The sequence below is a fragment of the Leuresthes tenuis genome, unplaced genomic scaffold (genome assembly GCF_036924035.1).
Source record: "Leuresthes tenuis unplaced genomic scaffold, fLeuTen1.0.hap1 SCAF_23, whole genome shotgun sequence".
Lineage (NCBI taxonomy): Eukaryota > Metazoa > Chordata > Actinopteri > Atheriniformes > Atherinopsidae > Leuresthes > Leuresthes tenuis.
The window spans coordinates 15,077,655-15,094,959 of record NW_027325377.1 but is presented as its reverse complement, the minus strand read 5'-3'; the positions used below and the strand labels follow the sequence as shown (position 1 = coordinate 15,094,959).

The 17,305-nt window shown below is 42.8% G+C and overlaps 1 protein-coding gene across 4 annotated transcripts in view; it reads left to right on the top strand.

The window, feature by feature from the left end:
- Positions 1-3,552: 3,552 nt before the first annotated feature.
- dgki (diacylglycerol kinase, iota) overlaps positions 3,553-17,305 on the top strand; it is a 71,016-nt gene continuing 57,263 nt past the window's right edge. For all 4 annotated transcript variants that reach the window (XM_072377291.1, XM_072377293.1, XM_072377292.1 and 1 more), the window contains exon 1: positions 3,553-4,023. In XM_072377291.1, the coding sequence (XP_072233392.1) occupies positions 3,800-4,023 (224 nt within the window). In that variant the 5' untranslated portion in view covers positions 3,553-3,799. The remainder of the gene's footprint in view (positions 4,024-17,305) is intronic.

Sequence of the window (17,305 nt, the reverse complement as noted above, 5' to 3'; positions counted from 1 at the left end):
TGCTCAAAAACCAAAACCGACTAGCTAAAGAGGTCGATTTTGCCACAATCCTCACGGTCCACAGACCTAAACATCGTTGACAGTCAACAGACAGATTTAAAAGACATTCAGCTGGCCGCAAAAGCCTCAACATGCTGCGATGTAGTGCTAAGTCCTGACCATGCAGGGTGAAATGGGGTTCTTGCATCTTTGATGCTCTATCAGGAATTTGTGCCAAAATGTGAACAATAAACTACGCATGTGTTCATATGATTGAACTCCTTTAACCATAGGAACATCATGTCTGTCCATTCAGTCAATGATTTAAAAAAAAGAAGTCTTATTTAGAGATTTAAATGCATCAAATTAAGCAATTTATTTAAACAAGCTTTTAAAGAAACAGACACGTGCCTGAATTTGACTTTTTCCTTATAATATAACAGAATTAGGATCATCTGTCAGCATCCCTACTACTGCCAGAGAGAATAAAATCCTTGTGGTGATGGTGCAGAACTGGAAATACAGTTACTCTGAAGTCTGCTCACAACTGTCCTGGAGCAGGAGTTTTGTGGTTAACACTCTGGCCAAACAGAGGAACTTCTGTCTCCTCCATCAAAGGAAAAAAAAAAAAAAAAGAATCCGGAAATAGATCAGCGGCAGCACCTCAAAACGAGTAGTGCGAATTGTTCTGACAGTCCCAAGACGACCCCCAGCCCCCCAGCTTCACAACAGTTCCCTCTCACAGCAGCAACAAATTTCCAGCCGCGGAGCAGCGGTGCGCGGTGTTGTCATAAAGTCCTTATGAATAATTGGACCGAAAAAAAAACATTAGTCAGTGCAGACAGCTGCAGTCTGATTTCACTGTTTGATTCAGGACTGCTGAGGTATAAAAGCGCTTGAGTTTTCAATTAGAGATAAAAAATTTAAATTCCCTTCCACTGGTGCTCACAGGGAGTGTTACCGCCTCGTTTCCTACTCGTGTGCTTCCTGGTTTCGCTCTTAACACTCTTAAATTTAATGTACTAGAAAAATGAATAAAACCTTCAAATTGAGCCAAAATATAAGATATGCTTTTTTAAAAAAATAATCTTTCCATTTCTTAACAAACACGCTTGTGAAAATATGTCTTTCTGTGAGTCATTAAAGTGTCTTTAAAGAGTTTTGATTCCATTAATCCACAATCAAACCAATTATCAAATCAAATGATATATTTTTTTCCCTCTTTTATCCTAAAGTTTTTCCAGAATCTTCAACCATTTCTTTTGCTTCAGGTCTGCTATCAGGTCTCCAAAAAATACTCACCTTTAGGCCAACTATACTATTCTTTTCCTCGTCTGTTTTAATCGGATTCTCCTTGGACCTTTTTGAAAATTGGACCATTGTAATTCAGAAAATAGCAAGAATTCAGAAGCTTTCACTCCTTGCTTTGAGTCAAAGCCAAGTGGTACTAACTCAGTCTATCTCATTGTTTTGAAAATGGACATCAGTGGAGGTCAGACGTCAAAATCAGCCTCAGAGCTGCACAGACTAAATGCAGATTTTGCAGCTTTGACGCCTTTTTCGCCCAAAGTGCCCCGACCGGATTCAGCTCAGACGTGTTGGCTTTCCAAAAAAATCAAAGCTCCCTCCTTTGGTTTCATTCATGAAGTCGACTGCAGTGCTAATGGACAGATTTACGTACGACAGTGTTTGTTTCTTCTGAGAATTCCCTGGAAAGCAGAAACAGTCCATGTGAGACGGGCTCACTGCTGACAGGAACCCGATCAGGGAGGGAGCTGGTTGTGTTGTTCATTTATCATCCAAGGGTGTTATTTAGAAAAGCAACTGAAAAAGGGTTCTGAGGAAATGTGACACCTCCTGGCTTCAGTGCTTCAGTGGGATGATTAAATACTTGAGGTGTGACGTGGCTGATCTTTTGTAATGACCTGCACCACATCCCATATATGTGCAGAAGAGTAACCACTGCCAGTGTGCTGATGGCTGCAGAACACTCAGCCAAACGGAGGTTATGACCAAAACAACTGGAATGGGTGCACATTTGGGATTTCATGTGTGCCCAGGTGAATAATTTCAGGGAATACAGACAGATGCTTCACGGCAGAGATGATTTGATGAGCCTGATGGTCTAGAGATGGAAAAAGAGCCTGACAGATGTGGCCTGATGTGTGACATGCAAACCTGCTGCAAACTGTAGTGAGGGAAGTAGTGACATGATGGAGGAGTAAAGATGTCAACAAGGCTGATACCGACATACAGACTCTCCACCAACAGAGCATATGGACTGTGTGTGTGTGCGTGTGTGTGTTGAGAGTGAGATACTGACAGCATGCATGTGTTCGTGGGAGTATGCTCACCCTCTGCCCTACTTTCTGACTGATGATGCTGCACAAAAGGAGGAGAGGGAATATCCCATAATGCCACGCTGCTCGTCCCGTGGGATAGATGGAGGGATGGGTGGATGGGGGAATGGATGGATGGGTGGGGTGGCCAATAGGGATAAGAAGAAAGATGGACGTTTGCAACATTTAGTAAAAACTGAACGGAGGTCTTGTCGCGGCCCTCACATCAAGCTCGCGCTTTTTCATTTTTTGAAATCACGTCATGCTACCGAGAATAAAATAGTCTGCTTCCGGTCATGCGTTTGAAAATAAAAGTTTCCTTGAACAAAGTGTGAAACGGGATATTGATTTGCATGATCACCAAACTCAACCGAATTTAACACAGAAACAAACTTATACGATGTATAATATGCTACATATATAAAAACACTGTGATATAACAGCTTTGAGGCTTAAAAGTTAATTCTATAATCTGCAGCAATATAGCTGTCCTTTGACAGGTAAACAAAAAGGGAAAGAAATATTCTACATATAATTATTCTACATATAATGTTCATTGTATGATAAAGATTATTTGTTTCAGACACTTGAATAAGATTTGTGCCCAATGTCCTAGAGTCAGAAATGTATTTGAGATTTTTATTTATCCACTAGGGTAAAAAATGGCCACAAATTAAGTTTTTTGTCTTGTTTAGGGCTTCACGGTAGTTGTGTGGGTTTGCACTGTTGCTTTACAGCAAGGGGATTCTGGTCTGGATCCCTGCTGAGGCCTTTCTGAGTAGAGTTTGCATGTTCTCACCCATCCAAGGTGTACCCCGCTGCTCTCACAAAGGCAACTGCGATAGTTTCCAGCCCCTGCATGACCCTGAGTTTAATTAAGCCGGTAAAGAAAATGGACGGATGGACTGATGTTGGATATTGGATGCTATATACATAAATACAGTCCATGTTTGGTTGATTCAAAGAAAAAAGTGAGGAAGAAACTATCCCTTGCCAACGTTTTTGACTCACATAAAGACGGATGGAAACTGATTTTTCCAGTGACATAAAGTATGACGGTTTTTGCATATGACCTGTATGTATAGATAAACGTAACCTTTTCAGACCAGATTATGCTAGAATGTTTTTTCCCTCCAACTCGATGTTAAAGCAAGATGTTTTATTTTGAAAGCAAAACCTTCTACTTCCTGTCTGGCGTTGATAAATTGATGCATTCACTGCCAGTTGGTTCGCGGACTCGTGAGTGCAATTCTGTCTGTTGTCCAGGCGGCTGCGCGTGCTGCTGGGCTTCGGCACATATAGGCGGTCAACAGTCGGAGTTCTCAGTGGTCGAGCAGCTTAAAACGTCCTTTTTGATCTGCTTTCATATCCGCAAACATTTCAGTTCTCGCCTCCCTTACACCACCGGCATCTGTGTCCCGTCACAAGCCGGAGGAGAAGGGGGGGTCCAGAGCGGGGCGAGACAGCTAGGACCGACCAGCATGGACCCCCAAGCGAAGGACCGCACCAGCCTGGCGGCGGGGGGTTTCAGCGGTCGCCTGGCCTCTCTGGGAGCCGACGGGGGTGATTCAGAGTCCGGAGCCGGCTCTGAGGACGCTGCCGTAGGCTGCTGCAGCGATACGTTCAGCAGCCTGCCCGACATGGAGCAGGAGTCTTTGGAGGAGAAATTAAGGGGACTGGCGTTCAGAAAACAGACTTCGTATAGGTGAGTGTAGAGGATGCTGGGACAGGATACCAGTCAGGGCAGGATTTGTTAACATATTTGTACACGCATTTCACTGTTTGGACAATATTCCGGGGCTGGACTAAATCTCGGTAGTCCTTCATGTTTATTTTGACATGTTAAAAGATAGCGCTGTTGTAATAGTTACATTTAAGCTAGCTGGGGCTTGTAAACAAAACACAGGAAAGGACACAAACAGAGAGGGGTCACATTGCCCCGTCGTGTCGTTAGCTGAGAAGCAAAATCCTCACATTTGGCTACACATGTTGTGGTTTCCCCCGGCTTGGTTCCGACTTTAAAGCACAGAAAGTGGGAGCTTTTGAGCTTCAGTTCACCGATGGACCCAAGCGGGTTCACATATTTCCCTGTGGTGTTGGAGCACGTGAAGGGGGAGGGAGAGAAACTGTATTGATTTGTGGGAAGTGTGCGAGTACATATATATATATATATATATATATATATATATATGTGTGTGTGTGTGTGTGTGTGTGTGTGTGCGCGTGAATGCCAGCAGCAGCCTGACACCCCAGCGTGACTGCCAGCTGCTGTTGAGAGTGAAAACTGGCCACTCACACAGCAGTTTTGGTTGTCAGATGTCACTGTGATCTATCTATCTATCTATCCATCCATCCATCTATCCATCTATCTATCCATCTATCCATCTATCCATCCATCCATCCATCCATCTATCCATCCATCCATCCATGTGGGACGAAACTGTTGCCTATGTGGAAAATTAGGCCGAGAGCTTGAGTTTGGTCCGGGCCCTTATGCAGTTTACTGTAAACCCACGAGTGGCAGACACCGGGTGAGGAACTGTGCAGCCAGCAGAGGTCTTGGAAGTCAACATGAGTTTGGGAGAATTTTCTTTGGCAGCGACGGCGTGCTGCAGAAACGCGACACGAAAGCCAAGAGATGAGTGTCACAATTTGCATGTTTCGGAGCAGTGCTGAGAAGTCTTTGCCAGCATGAATCAAACTGAAATGATCTTATCCAGCCAGATATAAGAGAGAAACAAAGTCAAATCTTCATAAACTGGCTCATTAGTGATGCTGCACGTAAATTTGATTTAATCCTGTCTGTATGCAGTGACTGCTCACGTTTGAAATTGTAGTTCTATAAGATTATTTTAGTTTGGGTCATTTAAAAGCTCTGAGGGGGCTACAACCATACATCCAGCAGAGCTTCATTTCCCCACTGGCTTTTTGCTGGGGATTGGATGAATATATCAATGTAACTTTCCTCTCTGTTAGTCTTACTTTAGCTTACAATAGGACAGGAAAGACCAGAAATAGTTAGCTCTGCTCCATTTGTTAATATGAAAAAAGAGCTTTTTTGGAGACCGTTCGTTGATAACAAAGCTCCTTTTGACACACTCAAAACCAGATAACGTGCTGCCAAAGCCTGAACACGATCACTCGAAGGCTTCTGTGTTTAGTTTTGCTCACACTCTTGTTAAAAGGCTATTATGTATTTATTAATATGCGGGTGAAAGGTCACGGGGGAGTACAAGACTCAGGGGGAAAAAAGTGTATACAAATGGCACCAAAGCTCGGACAATCCATGTGGAAAATCTTCCACTCGTGTCACCCTGTGCTCTGTGGCAGTTTCCTGTCACCGTGCGTGGTCAGTGGCTTTGGTGGAATCCCCAGCTGGACTGATTTCATTTGGCAAGGGGAACATTCGACTCATGCCACCGGAGAGACGGTTTGCTGCTCCCACCACACTTGTTGGGGGAAAGAAGGATGTGGAAATAATTGGCCCGGATGTCTATAAAAGCTGACATTTTACAGTTAATTAAGAAGTACTTTTACAAACTGTAAATTTAATCGACTTTCTCTTATTTGAAAGGGAGTTTTTCACCACATGAGAGAATGCATTGTAGGGAAATAAGCGTTGGGCTTCACTGTATTTCTAACCTTCAACACATATAGATCGCGTGAAATCTGTCTGCCTCTGTCCTTTTCCCAGCATTTATCTGCCATGCATGCCATGGCGGACTGAAGAGCTAATTAGGGTGTCGTATCTTGAGTTGTTCCGACATTTGACTGCATTGCATTTGGCTGCGGATAATCTGTGAAATTTCCCCCTCATAGAATCAGCCTTGTGGAGGGAAAATGCATTAGCCGGTCAAGGGAGATGGTTTGTGAGAGGTAGTTTACATAGCTTTGAAGTGGCCTGTGCCAAGAAGTGATTTGCCATATGTGGCGATATGAAAGAGCTCAGAAATGATGTCGTTCAACATCAAAGGCAGTGTGTGTGTGCTTTTGCGTGTGAGATTGTGGGCTTATAGCAGCAGGAGGCACGTGTAACTTATCTGCCAGAAATTGGTCACACTCTGTCTGTGTATGTGTGTTCTCAGAATGCCTTGTGTTCGTCCCTCCTTTTATCTATTCTTAGACGTCTCACCCGTCTCGCTGCATGATAGCACTTCCTCAATCAGAAGTACGGTGGATTTCGGGGCGTGCGTGTGTGTCATGTGAGTCGCGGTCATCAGCACACCAGTGAGTTTGACATTACTTTGACTCAGTGGTCAGTCGACCGGCTTCACACTCGATCTGAAAGTGAGTCAGCGGCTTGTTTTCCCAAGCACTTCCTGCCTATCTGTGACAGTCAGACGTCACTGTCAGCCTGTTAAGATAATCTGTCTGGGATATTTATGAAATATGATGAACGTTTATGGATCCCACAACCCACAAAAAGAGCCTGGGTAGAGCTCCTGTTGTGTTCTTATAAGCAGAGCAACATTAGCAAAGAAACACCGCAATTCCTTCAAAAAACAACATCTAGATTCCCACATCATACACAACCTTAGTGGGATATGTCATGAAGGGTGCCACGGTTGGCTGATGGCTGTGTTGACATGAATGTATGAAAAATTCAAGCGCGGCTTAAAGCTGCACTTAAGCTGGAATTAGTCACGGGGAGATATTATGATTTATTCCTGATTTGTATTATGCAAAACTCCCCACTGATGAAAATCAAGTCTGTAACCTAGTCAAAGGCAGAAATCTCACAAACTCGTCCCACAACTTTGCCCGGCACCTCCCCGACTCAATTAACTGGAGTAACAAGGAGCAGCAGCGGGATCAGAAGAGGGTGACAATAAAAGAGAGGCTGCGGCAGTCACACAGAACCGTTAACCACAGAAATAAACTCTTCATTAACTTCATTCTGTGGTTACATTCTGAAGCGCAAATGCTGGATAACCTCATTCCCCCGTTCAGCTCTGTGGGTATTTCCTCCCTGTTTTCCACTTGTATTTCTGAATGGGAAAACTTACTCCTTATTGTTGGCAGTTTTGCAGTATTTCTCAGAGTGATTTCGCTTGTAGACCCAACTGAAACCTTTAAGAGACACAGCTAAGCTGTTATGTCATAACCTAAAATCTAACGTTAAGTGCCTGGGTCTACCTCAGAGCAAAGGGCTTCATGGTGAGTTTAAGGTTCAACTTGTAAATCAGGAAGTGCACTTCACTTTGTAGGTCAAACTGCAAGACTTCATGGTGCATTCAAGTGTAACCTTAGAGGTCTATATTTAAAAGGTAATGGCAAACACTCAAGTGTCTATCAGAATTATTGTTCCTGGTTGAAATGAATGCATCAACACATTCTCTATAGAGAACGACACCACCACACACATCTAAAGGGACATGGGAAGTGGCTGAGAGGAATAACTTTTTTTATTAATCGTTATTTGCCAATAAAGGAAGCGCCAGTTTGTTTCAGCGCCGTTTTGGAATGCGACAACTGTGTAGACAAGGGTTTCGCTAACTTTCTCCAGTCTCTACTGGAAAAAAACAACTGGTTTAGTTGTCCCTGTGCCAGTAAACATACCACCACGACCTGTTTGCCCAAGAGGAGAAAACCCAAAAGAATCGAGCGCTTTGTTTCATCACCCAGCTTATCGTGCGGTGAGATTTTACCTCCGCCTTCCAGCAAATGTTGCAGAAACTAAACTACCACACGGCAAGATTTTGTAACATTATCCTTCCTCTATTTACAGCCCACTTCACAAACAAAAGGTCGCAATTGGTGTGTTCCCACAGTCTGCCGCGCTCGGGTTTCACGTCTTCTGAGAGACCGCGAGACAGTGTGGGGAGAAAGGTTTGTAAGGCACGTTTTTCTAAAAAAAAGAGGAGAGGAAAAACATAAAAAAGATTTAAAATGCATCTCGCGTCACTGCTCCCGTGTGCCACCTGCAGAGGTAAACAGTGATCAAAGGTACTTTCATCATCTGATGCTGCCCGAATATAGGACTCTATTCAGCTTTCAATTAGGACAAAACACTGTGGAGGGAGACGGGGAGAATAAAGAGATAGAAAAAAAAAAAAGATGTCCAGAGAGGGGGAGGTAAAAAGGCCGAATGTTTGATACAAAGTCAAAGGAGAGTCATTACTCAAGAAATAATGAAAGAGAAGAAAGCATGGAAAGCATAAAGGAAGAGGATGATAGTAATGACTGGCTGATAGTGACACATTATAAGGCAATTACTTTATTACCCAGTGGAGGACTGATATTAGGTGGAGCAGTAAAAGTTAATACGCTCTAAAAATAAAACCGGCCTGGTGACTTGCATGAAACTGTAAGAACGAGGCGTTTAAGGTCCCTGACATATTTGGAACAATTAGAGCCTCAGCTGCTGCTCATCGGTGCTGAACGTTGTGGCGATGCACTCAAATGAAAATAGAACTGTAAAGATGTACAGCAGAGAAGCTCGTCATACTTTCATAAAATACTTAGCTCGCAGCTCTCCAAGGCAGTTCTAAACTTCCCGATCGGAGTCCTCACTCACCCTGTGCGAACAATGCACACGGGTCAAAGGAAAGAAAGGAAAGGGAGATTTCAGATTTAGAAACCTCTGTAATGTCATTGTACTTACAGCAATTGTGTAACAGCAACACACCACAGTGCAGCACAATAGCTTTAGCTTTCCCTGGGGAAATTAAATCCGAAAGGCCAATCAGGAGGAATATACTCCATGCGCAACAGGGCAGAGCGTGCAACACAGTCTCTAGTTCAAAGCAGGGACAGTCAAGATATATACGAAAGGGCGAGTAGAAGGCAGTGAAACACATCTCGCACCACATGTGTCTCTGGATGCAAAGCAAAGATTAGTTAATTATGAGTCACATTTGGAGACAAATATAGAACTTGCTGAAAGGGCATTATGATTAAAGGTCACATCTGTTGTACCACATGTTTGGATGACAACGAAGTCGGCAATATTTCCTTCCTTAACTTAGAGTTTCCATTTTCAACTGCTTAAGGGATGGCCGCTGTCTGTCTCCTCCTCAGCTCGTCTGTCACTTCAGTTTAAACTGAACTCTAAACGCTAGTTGGAGGGGAGGTAAACGTCAGTCATGTTGCCGCGGCGTCGCACGAATCCTGCATCACCCTTTGTCACGTATTACGGGGACAGTACAGGGAATTGAGTCATCTTTAATGTTATTAATCCCACCAGTGCTTTCATGAGCCCAAATGAATGCCGAAAAAAATTCTGTTAATTTGTTAAGTACAGTCAGTGATGATCCTCGGGGCTTTACAAGCCCGCGTACGAGCTGGTTTTATGGTGCAGGCTTGTTAAATTCAGTGGAACGCTTGGGCTCGCAGCTTAAAGACACTCATGAATTTTTAAACAGATGATCAGTCCAGTAATTGTTGATGAAATACCCAGCGTACTGAAACAGTTTTCCCCATCTCAGGCCTCTCGGAAGAACAGATTTACATACATATTTATAGTTTTCTCTTCCTATTTTGTAAGAAGAAAAATAGTTGTTTATAGTATTATTTTTTTGCAGCTGTATGAAAATGCATTTGGCTTTTGATCCACCATTTTGCCGCAAGTCCCTCTATTGATACTCTTAAATTGTGGATGTACATGGCTGGTCATCTGTGGTGCTAAAAGATGCCTGAGAAAGGTAAAAGTTTGTGACCACCATCGTGACTCAAAGGCCAACAATACCTAGTGTTTGCTGTGTTTCTCGTTTCAAGTTTCAGCCCAATTGCTCGCAATTTAGGCATTTTATTTGGCCTCAAAATAATGTGACCGATGGCTCACAGAAACGTTAGGCGATTGATTTCCATTTGGCTTTCTTTTTTTGGCGCGTATGACCTTTTTTTTCCCTTTCCCTCACGGTTGTTCAGGAGATTCGCCACACGGGGAGACGGCTCAGCTGCTCCAGCTCTCAGGCCAACAACTTTTGAGATATTTGACATCAGGCTCTCAATTTTTGGGGTCCATTTTTGTGATTTTTTTTTTTTCTTTTTCCAAAGTTTTTCCAGATAAGCTTCACTCGGACACTTGTCAACATCTTGCCAACATGGTTGGAGCTTGTAAGCCCGTCACGTGACCGCTGTCACAGCATGAGAGCTTTGAGAGTTGAGCTGTGGCTCACAGAGATTAAATGGCCTTGTTTGAGAAGAACAAATTGTTATTCACGCCTATGCGTGTTTGCTTATGATTTCTCATTGCATGGGCTGTTCAGGACTTGGACGTAGACGAATTAGCACGTATCGATCACCGTTTTTCTGCAAACACATGATGCACAAAGTGGAAAGCGCTTAGCGATGACAGTCTTCTTTCCTTATGAGTTCACATGCTGCTTACTGTCTTCATTTATCATTCATTACTTGACTTAGAAAATGTCGGATTTGTCAGATTCACGTCTCATTCGGGTTTTTTTTTTTGTTTTACGTGGCAAAAGGAAATCAGCAGAACAAACAGTTTCAGCCCTGATTGTGATCAGTCAATGAATTGAATTGAAATTGAGTGTTTTCTACACTCTTTTAGACTCTTTTCCTGCCCTCTTGGGTAAGTTTGTCTTAATCATGACGATGTGAAGTGTTACCGTGCTGACTCACATCCTCTCGCTTGTCTTTTTTTTTTTCTTCTCTATCACACATAATATCGCCAGATTGGGGCATGAGTACAACCCCCCCCCCTCCACCCTCTGTGATCAGCTCTGCTCCAGTTGGCCGGTGGTGTGTTTGTGTACACTTATGCATATCTATCATTTTCTGTTAAGAAGACGAAGACTGATGGTGTCTTTTTTTGGAACGAGCAAATTTCTGACTTGTCTCCCTCTCCTCTCCTCTCCTTCCCGAGCCTTTTCAGGAGTGTTTGAGAGTGCGAGCCAGTGTGTGCGTTGGGGTATTTTGCCCATAATGCAGTGTGCTGCGGCATTAAGAGGGATTGGCTAACAGGAGCCGCTCCTTATTAGTCGTCTGGCTGGCTGTAAGAGGCTTTTCCTGCTTAAAAATGGGTCTAAAAAAAAGAGAAAAAAAGAGGGCAAAATAGAAGAGAAAAGTGAAGTGACTCTTGCTGGTGCAACGTGAGAAGAAGAGGAACATAGCTGAAGAGAAACCTTGTTTTGAAAGATTAGTCAATTACTTCCTTTAACCAGCAGACACTTGTGTGATTGTGACAAGAGAGCTTGGTACACATATTTGGCCTTTTATTTTTAACAGCCAATACCGGCCATCAGAGGTGGGCTTTCTCTGTTCTAGCTGCAAATGCCATAAAAGAGGAAACAATGTCTTCTTACAATTTTTTAGCTCGAGAAAGTGACCTGATGACTCAGCGTTATGACTGAAAATGCAGGTCTAACCAAATCAATACAACCTACAGTCCCCCCACCTCCCCATAAAAGCCTCAACATGCTGGAACGGAGCTAAAGTTTGATGTATTTCAAATGTAACGGGACAAAACGGCCTCTCTGCTCACTCTTTCTGACTCTGTATATATTGTGGTTGTCTGTTTACATTCCCCAGATGTAAAGGAAAGAGGCGCAGGCCTAGAATAGGTTGTAAGTGTCGTCACGGTCTAGCACAATGCAACAAATGCCTTTCCATTTGCAAAAAACTATCTTTTCTAACCAGATAGAAAAGAAAATTCAATTAAAAACTAAATTTAATGTAATCACACGCACACACACACAAAAAAAGACCTATAGATCCACTGTGGTGCTGGTTACTGCCTGGCTTCTCTGTATAGGTTATTGAATTAAAATAACATCGTCAGCACTTGCTGTCTTACACAACCAAAGCTGACCAGCTCCATGCTTTTTAGACATTTAAACACCCACCGCGGGTAAATGTGTCCGGATGAACAGCAGGCTCAGTGATTGATTGCATGGCTAATTGACCGACTCAGGGACTGGACTGGATTGTTAGCTCTTACTAATTGTCTCCAAGCTGCTAAAACAGGCCCAGCCTGCACAAGTTTGATGCTGAGGTCTTTATTAGTAAAAGCTGTTTGATAAACTAGGCGGAAAGCTGGATGGTTGGCTGGCTTGTAGACTCACTTTGTGGTCAGCGTGTGTGACGACTGTCCTAACGATCGCCCGGCAGGATGTCTTGTCTGGATTTAAGCTCCAGTAAATGTGTGTTTTTATGACTTTCACTGTTGTGGCTGCTTGGATGGGGGAAAGGCAAATACAAAATGTACAGACTTTATGAGTTGCAGGGGTTATTCTTATATCTTTATTGGCTTTCTTTTTGTTTCAGTGTGTTGATTTTTCAGTGTTTAGAAAACTGAAATAATCACACAAAATGCAGCTTAAAAAATGGAAAAAAGGGCCCACAGGTGGTGTCAAATCAGTAAAGTAAAACGAAACAGGCCACAGTTCAACACCAGAAGAGAGCAGAGAGGAGGAGATAGCCTGGCCATGTTTTCTTGGTATATAGTTCTACTTTGAAAGTAGCACCTCATCTCCCTTCCAACGAGCCCATCTGTCTCGATAATGAACCTGCGGAGCTGACTGCTGAGGTGACACTGACTCCATCACTGAAACTCTGACTCCTCCTCTTCTTCTCTGTTCTCACCAGAAATAAAACATGTCGTCATTATCAATGAAGATTTGCAGATTTTGCTTTCTTTGCCTTATTTGCAAGTAAATAAAGTCTCTCTTTTTTATTATTATTATTATTGTTTAATGAGAAAATTTTTATTATCGTGATATTCATTTAGAAACTAATTTGTAATAATGAAACGAATGGTTCTCTATGCGCATGGATTTTGTATAGAAACGCATTAGTGGGATAAATGGTGCCTTTTTTTCTGCCCAAAGTACATTTAAACGAGTTTAAATGCAGGCACATCTGCTAAATCAAGCCAATTCAATCATTTCCCATTGTTGGGAGTAGGTTGTTTACCTTCATACGGTATGTGCAGTACTACGACTTCTTCCCAGGGGACGAGCCTGTAACTAGGACAACATGAAGGGATAGCACCACGCTGCATCCTGCAGGTTGCGTTGAACCACAGTTTCTGGGAATCGTGACTTTCTGAGCGGCCTGAATGCTGATTAAATTCTTTCTGACTGTATTTAAAACCCAGATATCGGTTGGGGACCAGTTTTAAGTTAAGAGTTTATTGTCTTTTCTTCCTTTTGTAAAAAAAAAGAAGAAGCTTTTCCTCTTTTTTTGGCACGAGCGCAGAGGTTTGTAACAGAGACAAGTGCATAAAAAAACGTGTTTCATTGTAGATGTAGCAAGTGGAAAAACACACTTTTTTTTTAATTGGCTGCCTTGTCTGATCTCATATTTTTAGCTCTGATCCTTTAAATAGTTTTGCTCTGAGCTTTACAGCCAGATGGACTGCAGCAAAGGGACAGAAAAAAAGGGCATTTTAATATTGGTTTTGTTCTCATCGCTTTATTGTTTGGTATAATCATCTTTTAAAGGTATTCCGGAGGTTTTGTTGGACGAGAGCGATCTGTGGCTCCGTTGCCAAATGGTTGTGCTGACTAATTTGGTGGAGCTGTCAGCCAGCTGCTACATCCGAACGGGGCTGATGGTCAGGAAGGATTTGGGTTTTTGCTGCGACTGATTCAGATGCTGCCAAACGTTTCTCTGTTTCTGTTTTCTGGTGTGCTTCCAACATTCCGGTTTCTGTTTTCCTTAACCCTTCTCTGTTCTGCTTCTGTTACCTGTTACTGTAAGTCTCTCGGCTATTTATAGGTTTCTGTTTGGATACACGAAGATGTATGCTTCCTTGTCCGCAGACGTGTGTGTGTGTGTGTGTGTGTGTGTGCTTGCGTGGATTAAAAGGCCTTTTAGCGTGGTCTCTTGTTTCCGCGTCTTTCTGTGTGTGTTCTGTGTGCGTTCTGTGTGTGTATGCAGGTAGGATTACCCCCGTCTCTGATCATCTCTCAGCACTCAAAAAGATGAGTCCCCACTCAAAGCTTTATGTCGTACACAAACAAACAAACATACACACGCATGTGCGCACACCATATTAACTCTGTGCTTGAATGATAATGCATTCGTTTTAACCTCCCCTATTTTTCTCTTCAGTTAAATGCTTTCGTCACTTTTTTTCTGTTTTTCATTTTGCTCCTGAAACTGATGCCCACACGCGCACACACACACACACACACACACACACACACACACACACACACACGCGCACACACACACACATGCACACATGCACACATGTGGACGCCCACACACTTCAACACACACTCCTGACCCTCCAGACCTCAGCTGAGGAGACACGCTATAATTAGTGCATCTTTATCTTGCTTTCTCTGTGTGTGTGTGTGTGTGTGTGTGTGTGTGTGTGTGGCTAAGTGTTGTTTGTGGGCACTAATTGCTCAGGTTAAATGAGAGTCATCAGTAAATCATTAATTTTATTAGCCAGCTGTACCCTGAGGTTACAGAGACAGCACACTTTGCATCGAATCACTTTTAACTTCACAAACTTCCTTTTCCTCCATTTCTTAAAAGGAGTCTGCTGCCGTCACTTCAGCCTTTCTTGACTTTTATCTCTTTCCTGTAAAAAATCTTTCATTTTCTTGCTCTTCCTTGCCCTTCCTTCTGTCTTTGCATCCACTTTTGCCCCCGCTTCTGTCTCCCATTCTTTCGTCTTTCTCTGTCATGTTCTTTGCAGTCTTCTTTGTGTGCGTCTATTCCAAACAGCAAAGGTCAGATACAGATGCACAGTGTGAATCCAATGCCACCCCCACATTACACGCTCGCCTTCACACACGCACACTCAGCACACCGACAGACTGTGTAATTATGTAGGTGTCAGAGGAGGATGTGAGAAAGAAGGAGCACGGGTGAACAGAGGGTAGTATCACTCTTCTGTTCTGCCTCTGGTTCGTGACATGTATTAATTGATTGTAGAGTATTCAGTATGAACAGTACCGTCATTGCTTTGTCTGACTGTTAAGATATGTGCACATGAGCGCACATATGACCACATGTTGACTTAGACCTAATGTTTACAATCTGCTATCTCCTGAAAAATATATCAAGAATTCAAGGAGTTACACCAAAGCAAGACTTTGATGAACTAACATGTCGTCGCTGCGGTTCTTCTTCGCAGGTCACGATAAACATGGCAGCTGATTCTGAAGAGCTCCTTCCTACTTCCTTGAATATCTTATTGGAATTCTGTTCCCTTTCTGAATGGTGCTGCTGATAAACTTGCCAGTTTTATCGTCATGACGACTGACGTGGACAACTCGAGGGTTAGGTTTTACATTTCATAGTGAAAAGCCAATATTCAACCCAATGTGAATGGTAACTTTAGCACTGAAGCTGTGAAGCTGCGTAACTACACGTAGCTACTTTTTTATTTAGAGATACATTTGTGATCGGTGATTATTATTCCAAAGCAACAGGGTTTTTGCTAATTCTCTGCCGTGTACGGAGCACAACGTTGGACACGGCCTTGTTAATTCTTGGCTGATTCATCACCTGCTGGGGACAGAGATGCGTTTTAGAAAAGAGAAATTTCCACCTGCTTTTTAAGCGCATGTAGATTATTTTACCGGTTCTTTTTGGGAATATTTTTAATTGATTGCTCAACAGGAAACCAGACTTATGTCGAGAGAGGATGGGATTGTACGCGGTGACTTTTCCTGGATTCAGACAGGTGACATTTTGGTTCGTCGGAACCCGACATCCTTTCTGTTATGTCCACAAACGGCCACATACGTTCCCTGGACCATATTATTTTTGTTGTTGCCATGTATCAACCACTGGGGATGGTGTTGGGACACGTCTGCTCTAATTTTACCAGCTCACACTGATAAAGGGGAGTTATTTGTCTTCTGATTCAGTTATTTTATTTGAAAAAGAAAAGGTACAACCTATGTCGTTGAGCAGTTTGCGAAGCCTCCAATGATCTCTCTACTGCCTTTATGTCCCATCTTCAACTATCTTTCACCTCATCTCAACAACACTTCCTACTGTTTTATGAGCAAACATCAACATAAATTGGCAAAGCTGCAAAAATTTACTCATATTCTGTTCTATTTCTTACTTTGTCCTCCTTTTTTCATCTTAAAATCAAAACTATCCGTATTTTTTTTTGCTTGACGCACATGGTGAACTTGTGCTTTTCAAGAGGTTGGTGGCAAAATTAAAAAAAAAAAAACAACAAAACAAACTAAAACAACCTTTTGAGCATCAATTCTGAGGAAGCAAACATTGTCACGCATGACTTGTCACATGTGTGATTAGCTGTTTCTGCCTTAAGGGCACAAACATGGCCCTTAGTTGCTGACACGCTGGATCGACATGTTGACACATTGAATTTAGCATCAGTGGGGGGGCTCATTGTTTTGTTTATGTGCTTCATTGTGAGGATCCTGACCTTATGGACACTGTCGGAGTCACCTCTAAAATTTGACCATTTTTCATGTTCAGTTCATGAACACTTCCAGTCATTTATTTCTTCGTCTTTCTTAGCTCAGGATTAGCTCTGCACCAAGCATAAAAAGTTTGTAATTAGTTCAGAACGAGAGGGAGTTTTTTTCCTCCTAAAAAACCAGAGGACCTGGCTGAAGTGTCTTCTGATTGGTCGAATTCCTGGAGGTTTGCTGGGGGTGGGGGAGTGACGGTGACCACAACGTTTGGACTAAAATCAGTTCATACTGTACATCTAATGTCAAAACAACAGACCTTTGGAACACAGTCACTCATTGCTTGTGGTTCAGATTCGACTTTTAGCTTCAATCTCTGCGCAGAGCCAGTGTCGTACTGCCCAATCCAAACCTTTTCCGGACTGTGCCGTCCTCTGAAAGAAGATAACCTGTTGCTTCAGCTTTTAAAATGCTTACCATGGGCAAACACTGCCTAAAATTTAACACTGCACCTTTAAATGTTTCTATCCCTCCAAGCTTTCTCATCCTGTCTTCGTCAAGCAGAAACATTTACAGTCGATGTGTCTTTCGGCCTCAGTTTGCATCTCGTCACACGCGTCTGCATCAACTTGTGTGCAGACTTTCTATTCGTGCCTCTCCGAG